This window comes from Convolutriloba macropyga, chromosome 8 (genome assembly GCF_964194025.1).
Source record: "Convolutriloba macropyga chromosome 8, txConMacr16.3, whole genome shotgun sequence".
NCBI classification, from domain to species: Eukaryota; Metazoa; Xenacoelomorpha; order Acoela; family Convolutidae; genus Convolutriloba; species Convolutriloba macropyga.
Window position 1 is genome coordinate 22,367,797 of NC_134475.1, and position 21,982 is coordinate 22,389,778.

At 33.0% G+C, this 21,982-nt stretch overlaps 2 protein-coding genes across 2 annotated transcripts in view; both read right to left on the bottom strand.

Annotated features, from left to right (window-relative positions):
• Positions 1 to 21,982, bottom strand: part of LOC142344588 (soma ferritin-like) — a 145,024-nt gene that overhangs the window by 94,149 nt on the left and 28,893 nt on the right. The gene's annotated exons all lie outside the window — the stretch shown is intronic.
• The window catches only part of LOC142344986 (uncharacterized), a 130,962-nt gene that overhangs the window by 34,395 nt on the left and 74,585 nt on the right, over positions 1 to 21,982 (bottom strand). Inside the window, exons 7-11 of the mRNA XM_075397069.1 lie at positions 19,245 to 19,475; positions 10,838 to 11,066; positions 8,713 to 8,870; positions 7,929 to 8,054; positions 4,233 to 4,362 (exon numbers count right to left, since the gene is read on the bottom strand). Coding sequence (XP_075253184.1) covers positions 4,233 to 4,362; positions 7,929 to 8,054; positions 8,713 to 8,870; positions 10,838 to 11,066; positions 19,245 to 19,475 — 874 coding nt within the window. The remainder of the gene's footprint in view (positions 1 to 4,232; positions 4,363 to 7,928; positions 8,055 to 8,712; positions 8,871 to 10,837; positions 11,067 to 19,244; positions 19,476 to 21,982) is intronic.

Consider the following 21,982-nt stretch of genomic DNA (forward strand, 5'->3'; position numbering starts at 1 on the left):
CAAAAAGCGTCAAATCCAAACTTATCATTTTGTCACGCTGACTTTAACAATCGACATTCAACATGTTCCTTACACGTGAATTGACCCTTTCATTTGTTTTTCAAAAAACCTAATTATTGGATATATCAAACCAAAAAGAAAGAAGAAATATCAGATTTTGAGGCAGTATTTTGCGGATAATTTTTGGTTTTTAGTTTTGTCTTCAGATTTTTACTTCGTCTATAAAGTTTGGGATATCTAATTAACAGTGACTTATAGAATTAAGAAAAAATGTATTCCATTTTATAGTGATTTTGTTAGGAGAGCACACAATTGGAAAGACCATTTTTGTTTGAGAGTTGAACACAACTGTTTTTCTAAGGTTCTTATGCTTCCAGTTTTACCAATCACGGTACTTTCTATTAGCGTTTTTGACGCTTGCTCTCTCTGAATTTACTGTCAATAAGAAGCTCAGTTGTAGATTGTGAAGTTTCATTTTGTGCAGACTGTTCTTGTTGTCACTTTAATTCGTTTAAAAACATTTGACATGCTATCAACCATGTATATCAAAAACAATTTTGTAACGTAAAATTGACAGAGGTTCTTTATGGAGCATCAACAACACAAAATAACCTCCAAGTCATATTACATAACTACTATATGCTCTAAATTGCTTTCCATTTACAATAAAGAAAAGAAATGTGATATCGTTTTGTTCGATCTCCGCAACTCTGTTTTCTGTTTATATATTTTTTTACAATATGGCAAAATTTGTTTCAAAATTGCACACCTACACATACATAGTAGAGCTTCTTGGAACGTCAAAGACAAAATTAAGTGGCACAAAGCGAACAATTTAATTTAGTCTAAACTGTAATTCAACTTTTTGTTTGGCAGTGTTGCTTTGATTGAGGGCTCAATTTTTCTAACATTAAAACTTTTTAAAAAACTCGCTAGTCAGTATGACAAATAGCCAGAACAATTACATTTTGAACGGAGTCGAGTAATTAAATATCTCCTTCTCAATTTTCGGTTTCATTAATCTATCATTGCGCACCGATTTGAAATTTGAATTTTAATGGGTGCAACTGACGCTCTTTTTCTAACCAAAAATTGTTTTCAGCACCAAGACAAAACAAATGAAAAATAAGTAACTGGAGTAGTTAAAAAAAGGTTTATTTTTCGTTCTGGTTTAAACTTTTTACAATAATTAAGTAATGATATCCAGGGTTTTTTTCGTTTTATAAAAGTTAAAATAATTTTTACGAGGTAAAAAGATAACGAAGACATCAAAATGAACAGTTTTTGAGAACTGGATATAACCAAGTGGAAAAAATTGCCACAAATTTCAATCTGAGGAGATGGCTCGTTTTTTGGACCAAAAAATTTCAATAACATTTTAATTATCCAATTAAAAATATAGCTGGCTTTTTGCCAGAGAATATTTGCGATAGCATCGTGGACGTACAGTCTAATGAAACTATTCAAAATAGACAATAGCAAAATTTCAGTTTTGTTTACTAATTACTGAGAAGTCCTAATATTTTTTAGAAAAAACTGTGCGGCTTACGTGATGTTATTATAAACCATCCCGAATAAACTTCAAATATGAAGACCAAAAAAATTACCAATAACCAATCTACTTCGATTTAATTGGGAAAAGAAAAATCAATTCAAGAGAGAGAAAAAAAACATTTTTAGTTTAGATTGAAGTAAGTCACATATGACCTCAAACTAAATACCACAAAAAAAGAGAAAAAGTTATACGTCACGCACACAATGCACTCAAAATTTTTCGTATGAGAGAATGATTCAACAGCAGATTTGCTGCCAGCATGACGCCATATGGTTGTAATAGAAATCTTGACGACAAAAAAATACACAAATAAATAACTCCGCTCAGCTATTGCAATTATTAGTTATTGGAAAGATGTCAGGGTTTAATTGTTTTTAATTGAAATAAAGATGGAAGAAAATGTTTTAAATTTTAAATGATTTTTTTCGAACTATTTTTTTAAAATACAAATCATTGATCTTCAAATACTCAATTTTCACTTTAAGTTTGCTGCTGTTGATGATCTAAATTTTGTTGAGCAAATAGAAACTATTTGCAAACTCTGCTGCTACCTTTAAATTGAAATTGACAACGAATCTAACCCAAACCCCTAATTTTTTTAGCAAACAATTTTTGCAGAATTAATAATATTATTTTAGTCATTATTACCAAGAATTCAATTTAAGACTTTCAAAATATCTACTTTTTATAATATTTAATTGGAGCTAGTTTGATTTGTATCTGAGCATTTCATCCATTGTCGGATTTTGTCTAATTCACGTTTTGTAAAAACAATTCCAGCTGAGAAAAGCAATTTATTGTAGATTTCATACAATCCCAAAAAATTTTCCTTAAAGTTTTGCAAATATGATTTATTGAACAATAAAATCTGTTGGAGTGTTTCAGATTTTGTGCTGTTCTTACCATGCAAAATGAAAAACGACGTTAGGTTGCGATTTTTATTCAAGTAATGTCTAAGCAGTGAATAATTCTTGATGGGACGTCAAAGTCTTAATTTCTGGGTAACATAATTGTCGAATTTTGGATTATTGGCGGTGTTTTCAAATGATCATAACTAGATTTAAAAAGAGGTAAGTGCAAATTAAAAAGTGAATTTTGTCTGTCATTTTTGAGAAAGGTGATTTCTTTGTTATTTGCAAGAACTTTCTTGAAGCGCAAATAGCACAAGAAATGTGTTGTAGCATTTCGTTAGGTTATTTATTCCCAACTTTGCTCAAGTTGGTTTGTTGTTGGTAATAGCTCCTTCCTGAAATCTAAGTAGTCTGAAAACCTAGCAAAGTTTGTTCTTGTTTTTTTGCATGAAGTTTTTTTTGTCATTTCAACATTCCGTATATTTTTGCGTTTAATTGCGCTATGAGATTTGCCTTTCAATAGTACTTAAACATTTTTCACTTGCAACTTGTTCGTCTTGTCTGAAAAAGATGTTTGAAAAACTGTCACAGCTCTGGTGTCATTACCAAGCAATTTGATCAAAGCACTTTTAATTATAAGGCATATTCACTTTTGTCTAGAGTCAGAAACTGATGAATTGCTTATAAGTCTGTGAAGGCTGAAGTTGGAATAATCTGTCATACGCAGAGTATCATGCTGGCCGTGCTTTTTATGCTTCAGTTTTTGGGGCTTTATGCATTCTCTTCGTAAAAGACCCCACTGATATCCGTCTTCGGCTCAAAAGTGGGTTTCCAAAGAGAAGTTTTTAAATTTATCTTAGTTGCGGTAACCCAACATCACTCAATGACAGCTGAAAAACCCCATCAAGCAATCGTTCTTTTACCGATTCTCAAACGTTTGTATGATGTCTGTTTTTGTCAGTGAGAGTCTGAAAGCTAGCAAAAAAACTGATGATTGTCTAGCCAGATTTTATAGACAAAAGTTTCAGGTAAAAATATACGTTATTAATCAGATGTTTTCAAAGTTTTTGCTTAAATTTGCAAAGAAAACTGCAAAAAGGTGAGCAACCTTAGATTAAAAAAAACTTATAATTGGCTTCCGAAAAACTAACCAAATGCGGCAACGATTTAGTACCACAAGTTAAGGTTAGATAAACAACAAGATTTGAAACGCTCCATCCTATGCGTTAAGATCGCAAAAATGGGTTTGGAATTCAAATTTAAATTTATAAATTTAAAAATCTATGAATTGCCTGAGCCCTGACCCTAATCAGACCTTTGAGAGGACCAATGTTGCCTGAAAAGTTCTTTAGATACAGTTTATATTATTTTAACTTTTGCAAAAAGTAATCCAGGTCTGTTTTCGGCAGGAAGTGTGGAAACTAGAAAAAGAACAGATTGTCATGCCACATATTTTGATAAGTAGATGTTGCTAAGTAGAAGACTTCTAAGGATGGATTAAGATTTTTGACATTTGTTTGAATTATACATGATATTTAAAAACAATTTTCTGGGTTCAATATTGTTCAAAAACAATTTTCTGGGTTCAATCAAAGTTATCATAAAAAAGAAAGTTTTTTAATCAGCATTGATTTCCTATACGCTTCAAAGAATGTGAAATCTCCACTTAATTATGTTCCTGATCTTTGCAACAGAAATAAGGCTGGGGGGTTGTCGAAAATAGGCATAAGGTCAGTTGGAGCATTTTCTATTCTGCGAAACGGGTTAATACTGGATAATGGAAGATGGGTTATTCGGTGATCAAAATGGGAAAATGAATAACTTACTTGCTGTAAACCCTGACATAAAAAATAAACCCAGCAAGGAGTCCCGTGAGGACTACTATCACAATAGCAATTGGTATAGCCCACGCTACTGCACTCAGCCCATCAGAAGCATTCTTGTCCAAATTTGAGGCTGAAATAAACAATGTTCTTTCTCGTTGTAGCCTCCCTAGCTTAGTGGTCATATAACGTATAGTCGCCCCCATTACCCTAAATATACCCTCTTGTGGGGCTATAGTTTCGTGGACCGCATAGGGGATTAAATGGGGAAAAACCAATATTTGAAAGTGCTCGTAACTAATGTTCTAAACTCATAATCAACCACGCCTTGTGTGGTGCTATTGCAAAGATTTCACAACATAATTTGCGGATTCTATCCGAAAAAAAATTGGCAATGTAAAGCCTTGAAAAAAAAGAGAAACTTAAAAAAATCCAGAAGTTCTCCGTTACGAGGTCATGAAATATCGATAATTGACGACCAAAGACATGTATGAAAAGAATTTAGGTTAAGGCTTGAAAAGATCATACAACGTCAAAATTGGCTTGGGAAAGTCCTTAGGCTGATCAACGACTGGTTGACTATTGCTAGGGTCTCAACAATTCGAGTTATATGAAGTGAAATCAATTCTGTTGTCTCGATATTTTTTAACTCTTGAGGTTGTCTGCTTTTATCCATAACATCTTTTGGATTATTGGATCTACAGCATAGTGGAGATATAAAACGAAGACATCAAAATGAACAGTTTTTGAGAACTGGATATAACCAAGTGGAAAAAATTGCCACAAATTTCAATCTGAGGAGATGGCTCGTTTTTTGGACCAAAAAATTTCAATAACATTTTAATTATCCAATTAAAAATATAGCTGGCTTTTTGCCAGAGAATATTTGCGATAGCATCGTGGACGTACAGTCTAATGAAACTATTCAAAATAGACAATAGCAAAATTTCAGTTTTGTTTACTAATTACTGAGAAGTCCTAATATTTTTTAGAAAAAACTGTGCGGCTTACGTGATGTTATTATAAACCATCCCGAATAAACTTCAAATATGAAGACCAAAAAAATTACCAATAACCAATCTACTTCGATTTAATTGGGAAAAGAAAAATCAATTCAAGAGAGAGAAAAAAAACATTTTTAGTTTAGATTGAAGTAAGTCACATATGACCTCAAACTAAATACCACAAAAAAAGAGAAAAAGTTATACGTCACGCACACAATGCACTCAAAATTTTTCGTATGAGAGAATGATTCAACAGCAGATTTGCTGCCAGCATGACGCCATATGGTTGTAATAGAAATCTTGACGACAAAAAAATACACAAATAAATAACTCCGCTCAGCTATTGCAATTATTAGTTATTGGAAAGATGTCAGGGTTTAATTGTTTTTAATTGAAATAAAGATGGAAGAAAATGTTTTAAATTTTAAATGATTTTTTTCGAACTATTTTTTTAAAAATACAAATCATTGATCTTCAAATACTCAATTTTCACTTTAAGTTTGCTGCTGTTGATGATCTAAATTTTGTTGAGCAAATAGAAACTATTTGCAAACTCTGCTGCTACCTTTAAATTGAAATTGACAACGAATCTAACCCAAACCCCTAATTTTTTTAGCGAACAATTTTTGCAGAATTAATAATATTATTTTAGTCATTATTACCAAGAATTCAATTTAAGACTTTCAAAATATCTACTTTTTATAATATTTAATTGGAGCTAGTTTGATTTGTATCTGAGCATTTCATCCATTGTCGGATTTTGTCTAATTCACGTTTTGTAAAAACAATTCCAGCTGAGAAAAGCAATTTATTGTAGATTTCATACAATCCCAAAAAATTTTCCTTAAAGTTTTGCAAATATGATTTATTGAACAATAAAATCTGTTGGAGTGTTTCAGATTTTGTGCTGTTCTTACCATGCAAAATGAAAAACGACGTTAGGTTGCGATTTTTATTCAAGTAATGTCTAAGCAGTGAATAATTCTTGATGGGACGTCAATGTCTTAATTTCTGGGTAACATAATTGTCGAATTTTGGATTATTGGCGGTGTTTTCAAATGATCATAACTAGATTTAAAAAGAGGTAAGTGCAAATTAAAAAGTGAATTTTGTCTGTCATTTTTGAGAAAGGTGATTTCTTTGTTATTTGCAAGAACTTTCTTGAAGCGCAAATAGCACAAGAAATGTGTTGTAGCATTTCGTTAGGTTATTTATTCCCAACTTTGCTCAAGTTGGTTTGTTGTTGGTAATAGCTCCTTCCTGAAATCTAAGTAGTCTGAAAACCTAGCAAAGTTTGTTCTTGTTTTTTTGCATGAAGTTTTTTTTGTCATTTCAACATTCCGTATATTTTTGCGTTTAATTGCGCTATGAGATTTGCCTTTCAATAGTACTTAAACATTTTTTCACTTGCAACTTGTTCGTCATGTCTGAAAAAGATGTTTGAAAAACTGTCACAGCTCTGGTGTCATTACCAAGCAATTTGATCAAAGCACTTTTAATTATAAGGCATATTCACTTTTGTCTAGAGTCAGAAACTGATGAATTGCTTATAAGTCTGTGAAGGCTGAAGTTGGAATAATCTGTCATACGCAGAGTATCATGCTGGCCGTGCTTTTTATGCTTCAGTTTTTGGGGCTTTATGCATTCTCTTCGTAAAAGACCCCACTGATATCCGTCTTCGGCTCAAAAGTGGGTTTCCAAAGAGAAGTTTTTAAATTTATCTTAGTTGCGGTAACCCAACATCACTCAATGACAGCTGAAAAACCCCATCAAGCAATCGTTCTTTTACCGATTCTCAAACGTTTGTATGATGTCTGTTTTTGTCAGTGAGAGTCTGAAAGCTAGCAAAAAAACTGATGATTGTCTAGCCAGATTTTATAGACAAAAGTTTCAGGTAAAAATATACGTTATTAATCAGATGTTTTCAAAGTTTTTGCTTAAATTTGCAAAGAAAACTGCAAAAAGGTGAGCAACCTTAGATTAAAAAAACTTATAATTGGCTTCCGAAAAACTAACCAAATGCGGCAACGATTTAGTACCACAAGTTAAGGTTAGATAAACAACAAGATTTGAAACGCTCCATCCTATGCGTTAAGATCGCAAAAATGGGTTTGGAATTTAAATTTAAATTTATAAATTTAAAAATCTATGAATTGCCTGAGCCCTGACCCTAATCAGACCTTTGAGAGGACCAATGTTGCCTGAAAAGTTCTTTAGATACAGTTTATATTATTTTAACTTTTGCAAAAAGTAATCGAGGTCTGTTTTCGGCAGGAAGTGTGGAAACTAGAAAAAGAACAGATTGTCATGCCACATATTTTGATAAGTAGATGTTGCTAAGTAGAAGACTTCTAAGGATGGATTAAGATTTTTGACATTTGTTTGAATTATACATGATATTTAAAAACTATTTTCTGGGTTCAATATTGTTCAAAAACAATTTTCTGGGTTCAATCAAAGTTATCATAAAAAAGAAAGTTTTTTAATCAGCATTGATTTCCTATACGCTTCAAAGAACGTGAAATCTCCACTTAATTATGTTCCTGATCTTTGCAACAGAAATAAGGCTGGGGGGTTGTCGAAAATAGGCATAAGGTCAGTTGGAGCATTTTCTATTCTGCGAAACGGGTTAATACTGGATAATGGAAGATGGGTTATTCGGTGATCAAAATGGGAAAATGAATAACTTACTTGCTGTAAACCCTGACATAAAAAATAAACCCAGCAAGGAGTCCCGTGAGGACTACTATCACAATAGCAATTGGTATAGCCCACGCTACTGCACTCAGCCCATCAGAAGCATTCTTGTCCAAATTTGAGGCTGAAATAAACAATGTTCTTTCTCGTTGTAGCCTCCCTAGCTTAGTGGTCATATAACGTATAGTCGCCCCCATTACCCTAAATATACCCTCTTGTGGGGCTATAGTTTCGTGGACCGCATAGGGGATTAAATGGGGAAAAACCAATATTTGAAAGTGCTCGTAACTAATGTTCTAAACTCATAATCAACCACGCCTTGTGTGGTGCTATTGCAAAGATTTCACAACATAATTTGCGGATTCTATCCGAAAAAAAATTGGCAATGTAAAGCCTTGAAAAAAAAGAGAAACTTAAAAAAATCCAGAAGTTCTCCGTTACGAGGTCATGAAATATCGATAATTGACCAAAGACATCTATGAAAAGAATTTAGGTTAAGGCTTGAAAAGATCATACAACGTCAAAATTGGCTTGGGAAAGTCCTTAGGCTGATCAACGACTGGTTGACTATTGCTAGGGTCTTTCACAATTCGAGTTATATGAAGTGAAATCAATTCTGTTGTCTCGATATTTTTAACTCTTGAGGTTGTCTGCTTTTATCCATAACATCTTTTGGATTATTGGATCTACAGCATAGTGGAGATATAAATTTAGCCGCCCTCCTGGAGCAAACCTCAATTCCTTTTTTGCAATTTCTGTCCGACTTTCGTTGAAATACGTACCCAAGGGAATAGTAAAATTTACTGTAGCACTCTGGATGTCCTCTTGAAATTGTTTTGCTTCCACGAAGACAGAATAATTGTATCCTGGTTTGAGATCGTTCAAAGTGACTGGGTATGACTCTGGTACAAGGTTGGTCTCAACCCCGTTTACAAAAAGCCTGAAGCAACTCACAATTTTATTACTGCAATCACTTGCAAGTTTTAAAATGCAAGATCTCTGCTGGGTTATTTCCCATTATAGCCCCCCATCATGGTAATTATACTATAATTTCAGCTCGCCTGACGCACGTGCCATATTTTTACATAATGATTAACTATGTAAAGGCACGTGCTCTGTAATTGGATGTGCATAACGCACGGGAGGGGGAGTATAAACGGAAACAATCTCTCGAACAACGGCGCTGTCCTGAATTAATGCAAAATTTTCTGTGACTTTATCCGAGTAACGTAACCTATACCTAAAAGATGCACGTGCAATTTTTAAGATGCCAAAACTTTGCAGTAACAGAAGTTAAATATGTCACAATCCGGGTCAAGATGTTGTCGAAAAAATAATTTAAGAAGTGCGGTGAATCGCGGAAAAAATATTTTCCACTGCAAAGCGCCAGCATCTTATAGCAATGAATGCGGTGAAAGCCGTGAAATTTTTTATTTTCGACCGAATTCAGCGGAATTCTTACAAAAAAGCAACTCCCATAGATGGCTTTGAACCTCTCACCTCCTGCATGTCAACCACTTCTTATTCCATTGTGCCCTCTGTCACTTATGTTTTTGATATTTCTTTTGTATTTGAATCAAATTTAATAAACTTTATGGACAACATTTGCGTTGAAATTTTGGAAAATTCGCGGTATTTAGCTGTGAAAAAAAATTCAAAACAACCAACATGAAGCAATAAAAAATAAAAAAATCACCACTTAAAACCTCAATTCTTACAAAATTTTATCGCAAATGTTTACAGCGGCAATTTTTACCATTGAATTTGCGTAGAATATGTGATTTTTTTGTGAATTTTTTTTAAAACTTTCACCGGTGAACTTTTTTCTGTCCGGAAAAAAATGCACAAAAAGTTCTTCATATTTTAGACTTCCCATACATAGGGGACTCTGACAATGCGTTTTAATTGATTTCAGTAAGTCCTTTTTCCATTAAAATCCACGATTTTTGAAAAAAAATTCGTTTACGTGCAACTAAAAACAGATGGAAAGTTAAATTTTCTCTAGAAGCTACACCAAAAATTCCTGATAATTTAGATTTCTCAGGACTATTTTTGCTACAAAACTATTTAATAAAAAAGGTAAATTAACAGTAGTAAAAAGAAATTAAAAATCAATTTCTAATAAAAACCGATTTTTGCTCTCACTAATGCAGCTGTGTGCGCTTCAATAAATTTTGTTGACAAAAGCAAATTTTTTATCACTTTCAACGCATTCACTTCATATCTTACGTAGTTTCATTAAAAAGTTGAGTCGATAGAAAATTGTGCTAACTTAGTGGTAAAACTTTTTAATGTTCTCCACTCTCGGCGCATTCACTATTATTCTTACATCTTTTTTGCAGCTTTTTTTGCAATGAAAACGTTTGATAGATTTAGTTGTGATCTTTTGTAAGATTTGCAATTCCAAGCGGTGAATTTTAATTTTTCACCGCTATCAACACATTCACCGCTATTGTTACATCTTTTTGCAGCATTTGCCATTCTTAGCTTGAATTCTTCTCTTGCAGCGCATTCACCGCATTCAACCCTAAGGATTGCAATTGTCACATTTTTTCACCGCATTCACTGAAATTCTTACATTTTTTTCAGCAATTTGAGCGTTAACACCTTGAACCGGGAAGTTCTGATTCGAAATTCTGGTGGCTAAAAACTTCGAACAACTGCGTTGCTTTTTGTGCTTGTGATAAACACCAGACATTTTGTGGCTTCAAGCCGCGTCGCGCAACCTACAATTTAGAATTGGATCCGTTTGGCATTTTATATAGAAAATTTTAGGTGCGCGTGCTGTTTTTTTTACGAATGACTTATATGACAACACATAAATTGTAAGTGGGCGGGAGGGGGTCGTAAAAATCACTGGGTGAGGGGGGGGGGGGGCAGAATATGTCTAATATTTGTACTAATTACCGTATACCAACAAATATTTGGTAGTTCGGAAAACTGACAGTCACTGCTGTTTCATTCACAATATTGACTGAAATTTGAGGTTGAGTAGCTCGTATTGCAAGAGATTTCCATTGTATGTATTGAGGAATTGATTCACATATGATGTAGAGCCGCAGATAAAATTGATAGACTGTGTCCGGGTCAAGAACATCCTGCCACGTATAGGGGGACGATAGGCCAGACCTCGTTTCTGAAATTTTCACTATTGTATATTTGCAGCTTTATGAATTTCGTTGGATGTTTTCAATGTTTTCAGAGTATAAAATTTTGAACACACGTCACCCCTCTCGTGCGTTCATCTTTGGTCTGCTCATACTTGATTTCGTCTGGCACCTCAACCTGGCATTGCTCGCAATTGAGTTCTCGCGTAATCAGAATGAGCATGCAAGATATCTAGTCATACGGAGCGAAGCAAAATATATCATGCTAAATGTTATTGCTTTAATAGCAACAAAAGATTTAAGGGAAAAAAATTGAACTCTGCTGAAAATGAATTTTAGAAAATTGGTTTCAATTTGAGTTGTTTTTTTAGTAAGTGAGTAAATTTGTTTAACAGAATAAGGCGTCCAAAGGATTTCAGTTGAGTCATTGTGAAAAAACAGTCAAAATTTACAAAGTGCTAAAAGCTTGAGGTTTCAGCTAAATTTCTGCAACTGCAATTTTGACTTCTTTTGCAACAAATTTTTAGACTGGTTGGAAAATTTGCAGAAACGTCTTTCATATTATTGACGAAGAATTTACCTCGCATAGCGCAAAAATCTACTCTACGTTTTCATTAAGTTAATTGTTCCGACCCCACTTGTGGGGGGGGGGGGAGGAACTATATACTCAAATGGGTTTTTTTTGTTCCGTGAATTTTGGCCGACCGATATATTCATCGTAGAGAAATGTGCGTGGTATCATTAAAAAGCTCGTCCAGCGTAGAATTCGAAATTAAAAAGATTTTTTTGAATTTCGTTTTTTTCGAGGAGTTATCGAGGTTTAAAGTTTCATGTGAACGCAGGATATTGGGTTCACTTTTGTTCACTTTTACCGTAATTTTCGTTCGAATTAACGTTTTTTCTACGAAAAATTCAATTCAAAAATAGATCTCACGCCAAAAAGTAAATCAGTTTTAGGTTTTTAATAGACGAAAGGAGATAATAAAAACTAGTTCTAGTCTTAGAGGGAAGTTTAAAATATAAAAAAAATTCGAATTAGGTTTGGGAGCGCTTTTTTTAGAAAATTTTGAAAATTTGTTGTTTTTTCAAGTCACCTAGAGTCTACTAGACACTTTTAAAATCGAAGTTCCGTTAATGACAAACCTCTTTTACGATCAAATGAAGCCCAATGAACAAAAAATTTGTTTCGAAGGGATCGCTCATGTTTTTTTTGGACTCATATCTCAAATTTCGTAATTTCAATTGAAACTTTGATTTATTTTTTGAGGTTTTACTATAGTTTTATAATCCTATAGCATAAACTTGTTGACTAAAGGTGCAATAGATTTATTAATGAGCATTAAGTGAGACTATCTAGTGCTGTGAGTGGACAGCTAATGGCTGTTAAGACTTTGAGAATAAATTTTCGAAAATTTTTTAAAATTAGTAAATCATAAACCTTTAGTGAAGACGTCCAAAGGATCATAGATAAAACTTTCTGAGAAAAAAAATATGGTCTTAATGGCTTCAACACTTTCTTCTCCCTTTTTTCTAAAGAAATTTTGGTTTTTGCCTGTATTTGTTGTTTTTTTTCATAGTCATAAGACATATTGTGATGTCTTATTGATTACCTAGGCATGATAAACATCCTTGTGTTCACATCGTGGCATAGCTGAGCGCATTCATCGAATTCCTATGAAAGCTTTTGAGTTTAATGGCTGTTAAGACTTTAAAAATATTTTCTTTTTATTTTTTTTGAACATAAATCAATCTTAAGCTTATTTTCGTGGATTGTAAGTCAGTCTCTGTAATGACTGAACCGCTTTTTTTCTACTTCAGCAACAATTTATCTAGTTAGCGGTTTTGACTTCTAACTATTGGTTTTTTTACTTCGGTGCACGAGTTTTCATAATTTTTGGATTTTTTTTAAGTAATTTTTGTTTCCTTTTGAAATCGTAATACATTATCCTATTATTGATAGCTCCCATTTGCTTAGTGAAGACGTTCAATGTATCGTTGAAAAAGTTTTCAGAGAAAAAAAAGCTTATGGTTTAAATAGCTTCGACACTTTCTTCTCTCAATTTTTTACCGAACTTTTGGATTTTGCCTGTTTTTGTTGTTGTTTTCATAGTCAATGACTTGTTGTAATGTGTTATTGATAAATTTTGAATGACAAAAATTTTAGTCGTCACATCATCTAGGCATAATTTAGCGTATTAAATGCCTTCCGTTGATAGCTGTAGAATTTTTTGACTTTGATACTATGGGTTTTCTCAAAAATTTCGTGGTTTTGATGTATTTTTCTTTGCCATACGACTTATTGTGATGAGTTATTGATATCACATGAATGAAACCTATGATTGCTATTTCATCGAGGCAGAAGTTAGTGTGTTTAATTAACTCAAAATGTAGCATTTTTTTAAATTTAAACATCTATTTTTGTTATCTCTTCATTTGGTTGACAATTAAGTCAAAAATGTAGATGAGCTCAGGTCGGAACATCATGTGCGAACGCACATTAACGAGCCGCCTTTTTTGCTTTACATTGATTCCATTTTCAAGGAAATTCCGATACATGAAAATGAATCCTTTTTAAAACGTCGAAAAAATGAGAAATCTTAACAAATGTTTTAACTCTTACGCAACTTTCAGAAACAGATCAAGTTCATTGATCTGTTGCAAAACCACGCTAGCAAGACTGTTTCTTCTAGCCTCACCCATTTTCTTGCATTTTGAGAAATTTTGACGACAGCTTCAGCAATTACGTGGTGGTTTGGCTCCTGAGTAGAATTCATTTTTAATGGTAAGCTAGTTTTAACAAAACCAAATATTATACCCACTCAATCCAGTTTTTAATTCACATAAGTAAATCGTTCTCAAACTGTAATATAATTGGAAACATTTCGCTGGCATTATAAGATGTAGGAAACATCAGAAAGTAAAAAAAAATGGAGGGTTAGAGGAAAATTGGGCAACAAAAAGATTCAGTTTTGCAGAAGAACTCAAAGAAAAATTTTAAAAAAAAATGATAATAGAATACAAAAAATGACATAAAGCTACCAACTAAAAATTGAATTCACTGTGTCTTCATAAAAGCCACATTTTGTGAGCGAACCACACAAAAAAAACAATAATTAAGCTGGCAAAATGGGTTCGTGAAGTAAAAAGCAACGTTAAGAAAATATTTTCAATATTTAGGTCATCGCATCGAAGTCATCGAAATAAACAGGAAACAAATTTTCTTCAGCGTAACAAATCGTACTGTCATTTTCTCTCAAAATTTTTTTGCTTAGCATCTACAAATGAATTTTTGTGCGGAAGATTGTTTACTTAGTTTCGCTGAAGTACTAATCTTATCCTATACAACACTTTCTTAATAATGTAAAGCAACCACTAGTTTTTTGTATCGTCCATTTAAGATTTTTTCAAAAAATATATTATCCTTTTTCTGCAGAAGTGTTTTTCCCAATGCCTCAGAATATTTAGGTGTTTAAAATTTTTCATAACAAATAATTCTTTTAACCTGCCCCTTATTTATTGTTTATAATATTTTTGATTTTAGTTTTGCTATTAAGAAAAACACCTTATCTAATATAAACTTTTTCACCTGTGAGCAAACTCTTTTGCGTGATTTGAATTCTGATTTAATTTTGTGTTACATTCAGTAGTAGTGTACGTTTAAAATTTTAAAAAATAAATAAAAACCTTTATTGTCGCAGTTAATTATATTTTTACCTTTTTTTCTGTTTTCCATTTATAAAATGTAAGACCAACTGTGTACGCATTAAAAATGTTGTCATTTTTATCGAAGTTCACCCTTCATCCTGCAAATTCAAATGCTGGGTTATTGCAAGTGATATATTAATTTGGTAATAAAATGGTGGTGTATGTTCAAGTGTGTACGTTCGGGTTGCTCTGGATTATCAATACCTTGTTATGAAGAGATGAGAAAACCCTAAGATCAATGAAAGTTTCGAATTGAGAAGTCCAATTTATCAGGTAGGTTTTTGTTTTTTTTTTGCAATGAACACGATTGTTGTGATCTACAAAGGTTGATTTTGTTAATGTTTTAAATTATTTGAGAAGTTTTAATAAGATGAGAATTTTATTGGATAACATCCAATTTATGTGTCTTATAATCAACGCTTGCACTTGGCTACGTGAGGTGACTAAGTGAGAATAGTTTCACCAAAAATGAAAAACAATGCAACTCAAAGGCGGTCTCATGAGTCATATTTCTCAGTTATTCCGTTTCTATAGAAGCAAAAGCGCCCAATTCTACACAGGTTAAAAGTTTAAAATAAAGCAAACCACATTGCGTAAAAAAATAACCTGACTCTTCGTCGGCTTAGCAAATTTTCATGGATGCATTTTACCAAATTTTGCCAAATTTTACACCGTTAAAAACTGCAACTTACGAAAAATAAGCGCAAAACATCTACAGTGCTTTTCAGAAGTGAATTTTCGTAAGAGTTGCTATTCTAAGCACCGCATTTATCGCATTCAACTCTAAAAATTGCAATTCTCAGACCCTTTCACCGCATTCACCGCAAATCTTACTTTTTTAGCAATTTTTAGCGTTGACACCTTGACCCAGGAAGGGGAGAAACTTGTTGAAACCCAAATTGTTAAATAACCCGTTTCAGTTAACCTATGACTAGACGGACCTATAATATTCACTGTGATATAGAAATTAACAGGGAGGCTCGTTAATGTGCGTTTGCACATGATGTTCGGACCCGAGCTCATCTACATTTTTGACTTAATTGTCAACCAAATGAAGAGATAACAAAAACAGATGTTTGAAATAAAAAATCGTTACAAAACCTAACTACCTATTGAATTACATAACGCCATGCCCCATTACAATAATCACAAGTTCTGCCATTAAAAAGACTACGAGAAAAAAACAAAGAGCAAAATAAGCAAAAACAAAAATTTCAAGGCAAAAACTCAGTATCTAAATTTAAAAGCACCTAGTAACAACGTAAAATTGCAATCAGATAAAACCCTAACTGCACAAAGTTGATATTTTCTAATTATACAGCAGATGAAAACTTTCCACAATGAGACTAGGTAAAAAGTCGACAAAGAGAGGAAATAATGAGGCAATGTTCAAAAATCGACTTTTTTATGAACATTTTTAAACCAAATAATTTCAAAAATCTTGATATTATTAGCTTATAGCAAAACAATTTTGGGTAAAATTGTAAAAACTCATTATGAAAGCAATGGGACCTGTCTTTGGTTAGACTAAGCCATGGAAACGGACTAAAGATAAAGAACAGCTCAAAAAATTACAAACAATTTGCAAAAACACAAATTATTGAAGCCATTAAAACTATTAGCTATTATCTGAATAATATGCATTTTTACTTCAGTTTTTTTATACTAATTCAGCTTAATTTATACTGCAAAAGAAGTTCACTTGGGCCACAATTGGAAATCATTGGGATTTGTTATTACGCGGTTGTGCTAAAGGAAGAGAAAAAGAAACAAATACACCACTCACATAACTTTTTATAAAAATGGATATTGTCCTGCAAACAAAACAACAATTACGTCACAATATCAATTAGCGTGTTAAATTTTAAAATACAAGGAATGCACTCGATGATGCGAATAAATTACAAGTTGACAAAAAGAACAACAAAAACTAAAAAAATTGAAAAATTTTTGAAAGAGTACGATATCAAGAACTTTATGACTATTCGCTATAAAGTGACTGCTTCGAGTTACACCATTCATTCAATGTTTAATTACAAGTTTGTGATATAGGTCAGCATTTTACGGCTACATAAAGAAAAAAACAGCAAATTAAAAAAAGTGAGTGAGAAAATGTCGAGCGAAAAGCCATTAAAAAACTCAAAGTTTCAGTTAAAAGATTTTCATTTCAATTAATTTTTTAACAGCAATAAATGCTTCTTTTATTAACAATATGACTTCAGAAAATCAACAAATACGAACAAATACATTAAAACCAGGAAATTTTTGAGAAAACCCGTAGTATCAACGCAATTAAATTCAATAGATTTCAACGGAAGCCAATACATACGCTTGACTATGCCTCGATGGGACAAAAAAATGTTTGTCATCCAAATAGCACCAATAAGACTTTACAACAAATCACTGACTATGAAAACAAAAACAAATACAGTCAAAATCCAAAAATTCAAGAGAAAAGTGCGAGAAGAAAAGGTCGGGGCCATTTAAACCATAAGCTTTTTTATGATCCACTGACCCTCTTCTCTAAGCAAACAGGAGCTATCATTTTTAAGATAATGTGATAGGATTTCAAAATGAACCAGGATTACGAAAAAAATATATACAAAAATGAAAAAAATAATAGCAACTCGTGCATGGAAGTCATAAAACCAGTAGTTAGAAGAAAAAAACCGCTAACAAGACAGAATTTGGTTGACGTAGAACGGAAAAGAGACCTGACATTACTGAGACTGAATTACTGTTCACGAAGATAAGTTTACGATTGATTAATGTTCAAAAAAAATTTCGAATTCTTTTTTTAAAGCTTTGACAGCGATTAAATTCAATAGCTTTCAACGGATTTCATTGAATACGCTAAGTTACACCTCGATGAGATTACAAAGAAGATTTTCAAGCATACCTAATCAATAAGACATCCCAAAAAGTCTTATGACTATGAAACCAACAATATACATTTAGGCAAAAAACAAAAAAATCAGTAGAAAAGTGCGAGAGGAAAGTGTCGAAGCCAATTAAACCATGCGTCTCTCTCTGAAAACTTTACATAAGATCCAATGAACATCCGTCTTTTAAGCTAGTTGGAGCAATCTTTGTTAATATATTGTGATACGAATTCGAAAAGAACCAACAACACGAAAATTTGGATAAAATTTTGTGAAATCTTGTGGCATTGGAGTCAAATGACCAATAGTTAGAAAATAATACTGCTAACCAGATTAAGGTCGGTTGCATTAGGAAAGAAGGGGGTACTGTTGTTACTGAGACTGACTTACAAATCAGGAAGATAAGTTTATGATTTATGATTGGTTAATTTTGAAAAAAATTCTGAAAATTTATTTTCAAAATCTTAACAGCCATTAGTTGTCCATGTAAAGCTAGATAGGCACACTTAATGCTCACTACGAAACTTATTACACTTTTACTCAATGAGTCCATGCCATTGGACTCCAAAAATTTTGTAAAACCTAAAAATGAAAGTCAAAATTTCAATTAAAATTACGAAAACTCAGAGTCGAAGCAAAAAAAACATGAGCGATTCCTTGAAAACGAATTTTTTTATCATTGGGCATCATTTGAGAGTAAATGAATTTTCTCATTAACTGAACCACGATATAAAATGTGACTAGTCTCAGAGACTAAAGAAACAAAAAAGATAGGAAAAGTTTTCTAAAAAAACAGCACTTGAATTGATTTCGAATTTTTTTTAATAGTAAACTTCGTTATCAGACCAGAACTAGCCTTTTTATCAGCTTTCGTTTATTAGTAACACCAAATTGCTGCATATTGTAGCCTGAAATATAATTTTGAATTAACATTTTTTTAATAGAAAAGATCTAAATTTTCACTAAAATTACACTAAAAGTGAACAAAGTCATGTAAATATCCCGTGTTCACACAAAACTTTAAACCTCGATAACTCTTCGAAAATTACGAAATTCAAAAAAATCTTTTTAATTTCGAATAAAAAACCCAGTTGAGTATATAGTTCCTCTGGAACTGAATGGACAACTGATGAAAGTTTTGATGAAACCCAAATTTTCATCAAACCTCATCGCAAAATTTCACCACACATTTTGCATACAATTCCGTAAAGCCCGCGTAATTCATAGTAGGTGGTGACTGGTGGAAAAATGAAAGCAGATCACTCGGTTTTTGATGTAATGGTCAAGTCGCTCAGTATATGGATTGCAGTGAAATCTGAATAGTTTGAATTTGTTGCGAATTTCGGCCAAAGCAATGAAGAAATTACTTTCTACCGGTAAATTTGCAAAACTTCTAAAATGATGTGGTGATTCAACGATACGAGATTTGAATATAGTGACTATAAGTTAGTTGATTAGCTAGTCGAGGCACATATAAAAAGACTAATAAAGTCTGAGTAGGGGTCAATTTCCGTAAAGTTAAGTGAAACTCTATTCATAGCTCGATCCACGTTCTTTCCTAGCCCAATATAGGAGCAGATAATAGTGTCAATTATTCAGTTTTGAAAAACCATACATCACCTTGAGCAGCTCCAGCAGTCGTGATCTCAGCCAGAATCGCTTTTTCATAAAGCACAAGCTCAACAGTCCAGGAGAATGTGACTTGCAATGTGTTCTCATTGAGGTCGTATTCAAGGCTGAGGAAATCAGGAGGGTCTGTACACACAGTCAATGTTTCTGAGAACTTTGAAAGTCCGTTCATGTAATCCTTTTCCTCCATTTGATATGAGTATTCTGTGGCTGCGACCAAATCTGCCAGAAAACAAAATTATAGTCAGAAACACATTAGGCAAGACATTGAATGCACATACATATCCGAAACTAGTGATAATTGTTTATGACGCACTCACTCACTCACTCACTCACTCACTCGCTCACTCTCTCAAACAGACAAACACATACACACGCGCGCACACACACACACACACACACAAACACACACACACACACAATTTGTATGCGTTGTATGCTCCAATTAAATAATTTGCAATCAGTAAAATTTTTTATCTGAAAAAGAGCAAACCTATTCATTTTTTGCAATTTTGAAACTTGCTAATGGATGCTCAAATTAGCATCAAATTGATAACCCAAATATCTGTACGAATGCACGCAAGAACGTCCGTTTTCTTGTATTTTCAACTTACAATCGTTATTTGTGCCTTCAGAAAACATAGTTTTGTTTGGATATGTTGAATATTAATCATTTCATGTTAGTCAACTTGACGTGTTGACTCACTTGTTCTGATGGTTAGTGCCTACAACCTGTCTCCTTACGACAGCATTTTTTCTGACAAGCAACGTTTTGAAAGCTCAGAAATTGGCTTTAAAAACATGCTTGATCCACTCTGATTCTTTGCCATTTTTTGGGTTTTGATTTAACTTCTGGCAATAGATAATCATTTTATATAAACCACTTATTTCTGTTATTTTGCACTTTTCGATGTTGTTTTCCTTGATTATAGTATGTTTCTTTCTCTGTATGTTCATTAAAACTGCATTTTATTGTTGGAATTGTTTTCGGTATTCTCGTTTTTGATAGCAGGTGGCAAGTTAGACACAATCAGAGCCATTACTTTACCATCAAATGATCCATTGACAACAAAGATGTGTGTCTTTCTTGATCCCGCAACCGTTTTATTTAAAAGTCGATTTATTTAAAATCCGAACAAGCTCTAAACTCTGCTCCTAGATCATATCCTTTTCCATTCGACCATCCAGACCAATCTTAAAATTTTGCAAAGGTGACAATTTGGACTAACTTTCCAGTGCAGTTGCGTCTGATATCATAAACAACAATATTATCGTTCTATTCCGGCCAATATTTAATTTTTTAAATCCGTATTTTTCACTTTATTATCAGTATAATCGCAATTAAAATGCAAGGTCAGAACTTTTGCTCGAATCAGAGTTCAAAATTTCTTAAGCAATCTGGAATTATTAAAGCCCACAAGTCTATTCAAAAAGGCAACTGATGCTCCACTGCAAAAATAAAAGGTTTAAAGATTTGATTCTTTTTCTACGCAACAGCCAACTCAAAATAGCATCTGATCAAATTGCCCCTGACAAAAATGACCGTGTACCAGACCGTACCCGACCAAAGAGACCACTGATCCAGACTAATGTGCTATCGAATACACTTCTGAAAAAGTGCGCTCATCAGACTCGAGTGAGGTTGCAATTGCCTCTGATCAAACTCAAGAGCGCTCAAAAAATCTGATCACAGATGGGTTTTAAACACGAACAAATTGCTTAATAACGCTATAACAAATTAATTTTAAAGCACTGATTTTTCAGTATTATATTTAACTGAGGAAAATACAACTCTAAGTGTATTGCTAATGGAGAAAAAACCGTTGTGTTTTCCAGTTTGCCATTAGTGTATGTCTCTGATTCCATAGATGAACTTTGGCAGCTTTCCATATAAACCTCTCAATATACGGTTGTGCAAAATCACCAGTAAAAGACAAGGCAGCTCGGTAATGTGCGACGGCACATAAGGTTCCGACCCCGCCCATCCACAATTTTGGCATAATTGTCTACCAAATGAGGAACAGATAGAAAAACCCAAAAATTATTTTTTGCGAATCCCAAAAAAGCCCAAGTCTTTTTCAAAAAATGCTGTATGAACGATAAGATAGCCTCCAAAGCAAATAACTCAGTGGAGTAAAAATTGATGCATTAGATTGCTGTAATATGTCAATATTAAGAAAGCGAGTCAAGACGAACAGCAAAATCAAACAACAACAACAACAAACATTAATTACATCAAAAAATTTATGTCCCTCTTAAAAACTAAATTTAATATCAAAGTCAACATACCGTCAGATAAACCTAAAACTAAACAAAAATAACTTATAAATCACCAGAAAACATATGCGACCAGTCCATAAAAAGGTTTGGTAACAATTATACAAAAAAGAACAAAAACAGTAAAGTAAAAAAATTAAATTATTTTATTGAAACAGTTAACTTAAAGTAATAAATAACATTAGGAATCAATTAACATTACCACAAATTTACGATAACCACTGCTTCTATAGAAGGGCATTAGGACCTGTCCTTATTCATTTTTTAGTGGCTAAAAAGAACAACAAAGAACAAACAAAATTTCAATTGAAACTTGCCAGAAAACGCTGCCAAAACCGTCAAGCCAAATTTTGGCACTCAAAATATATTTGATTGCGCCTTCTTCAAAAAACTATAATGTAGTACGTGGCCCTTCATTAGTAAGACTAGGTAACAAGTAGACAAAAAAGCGA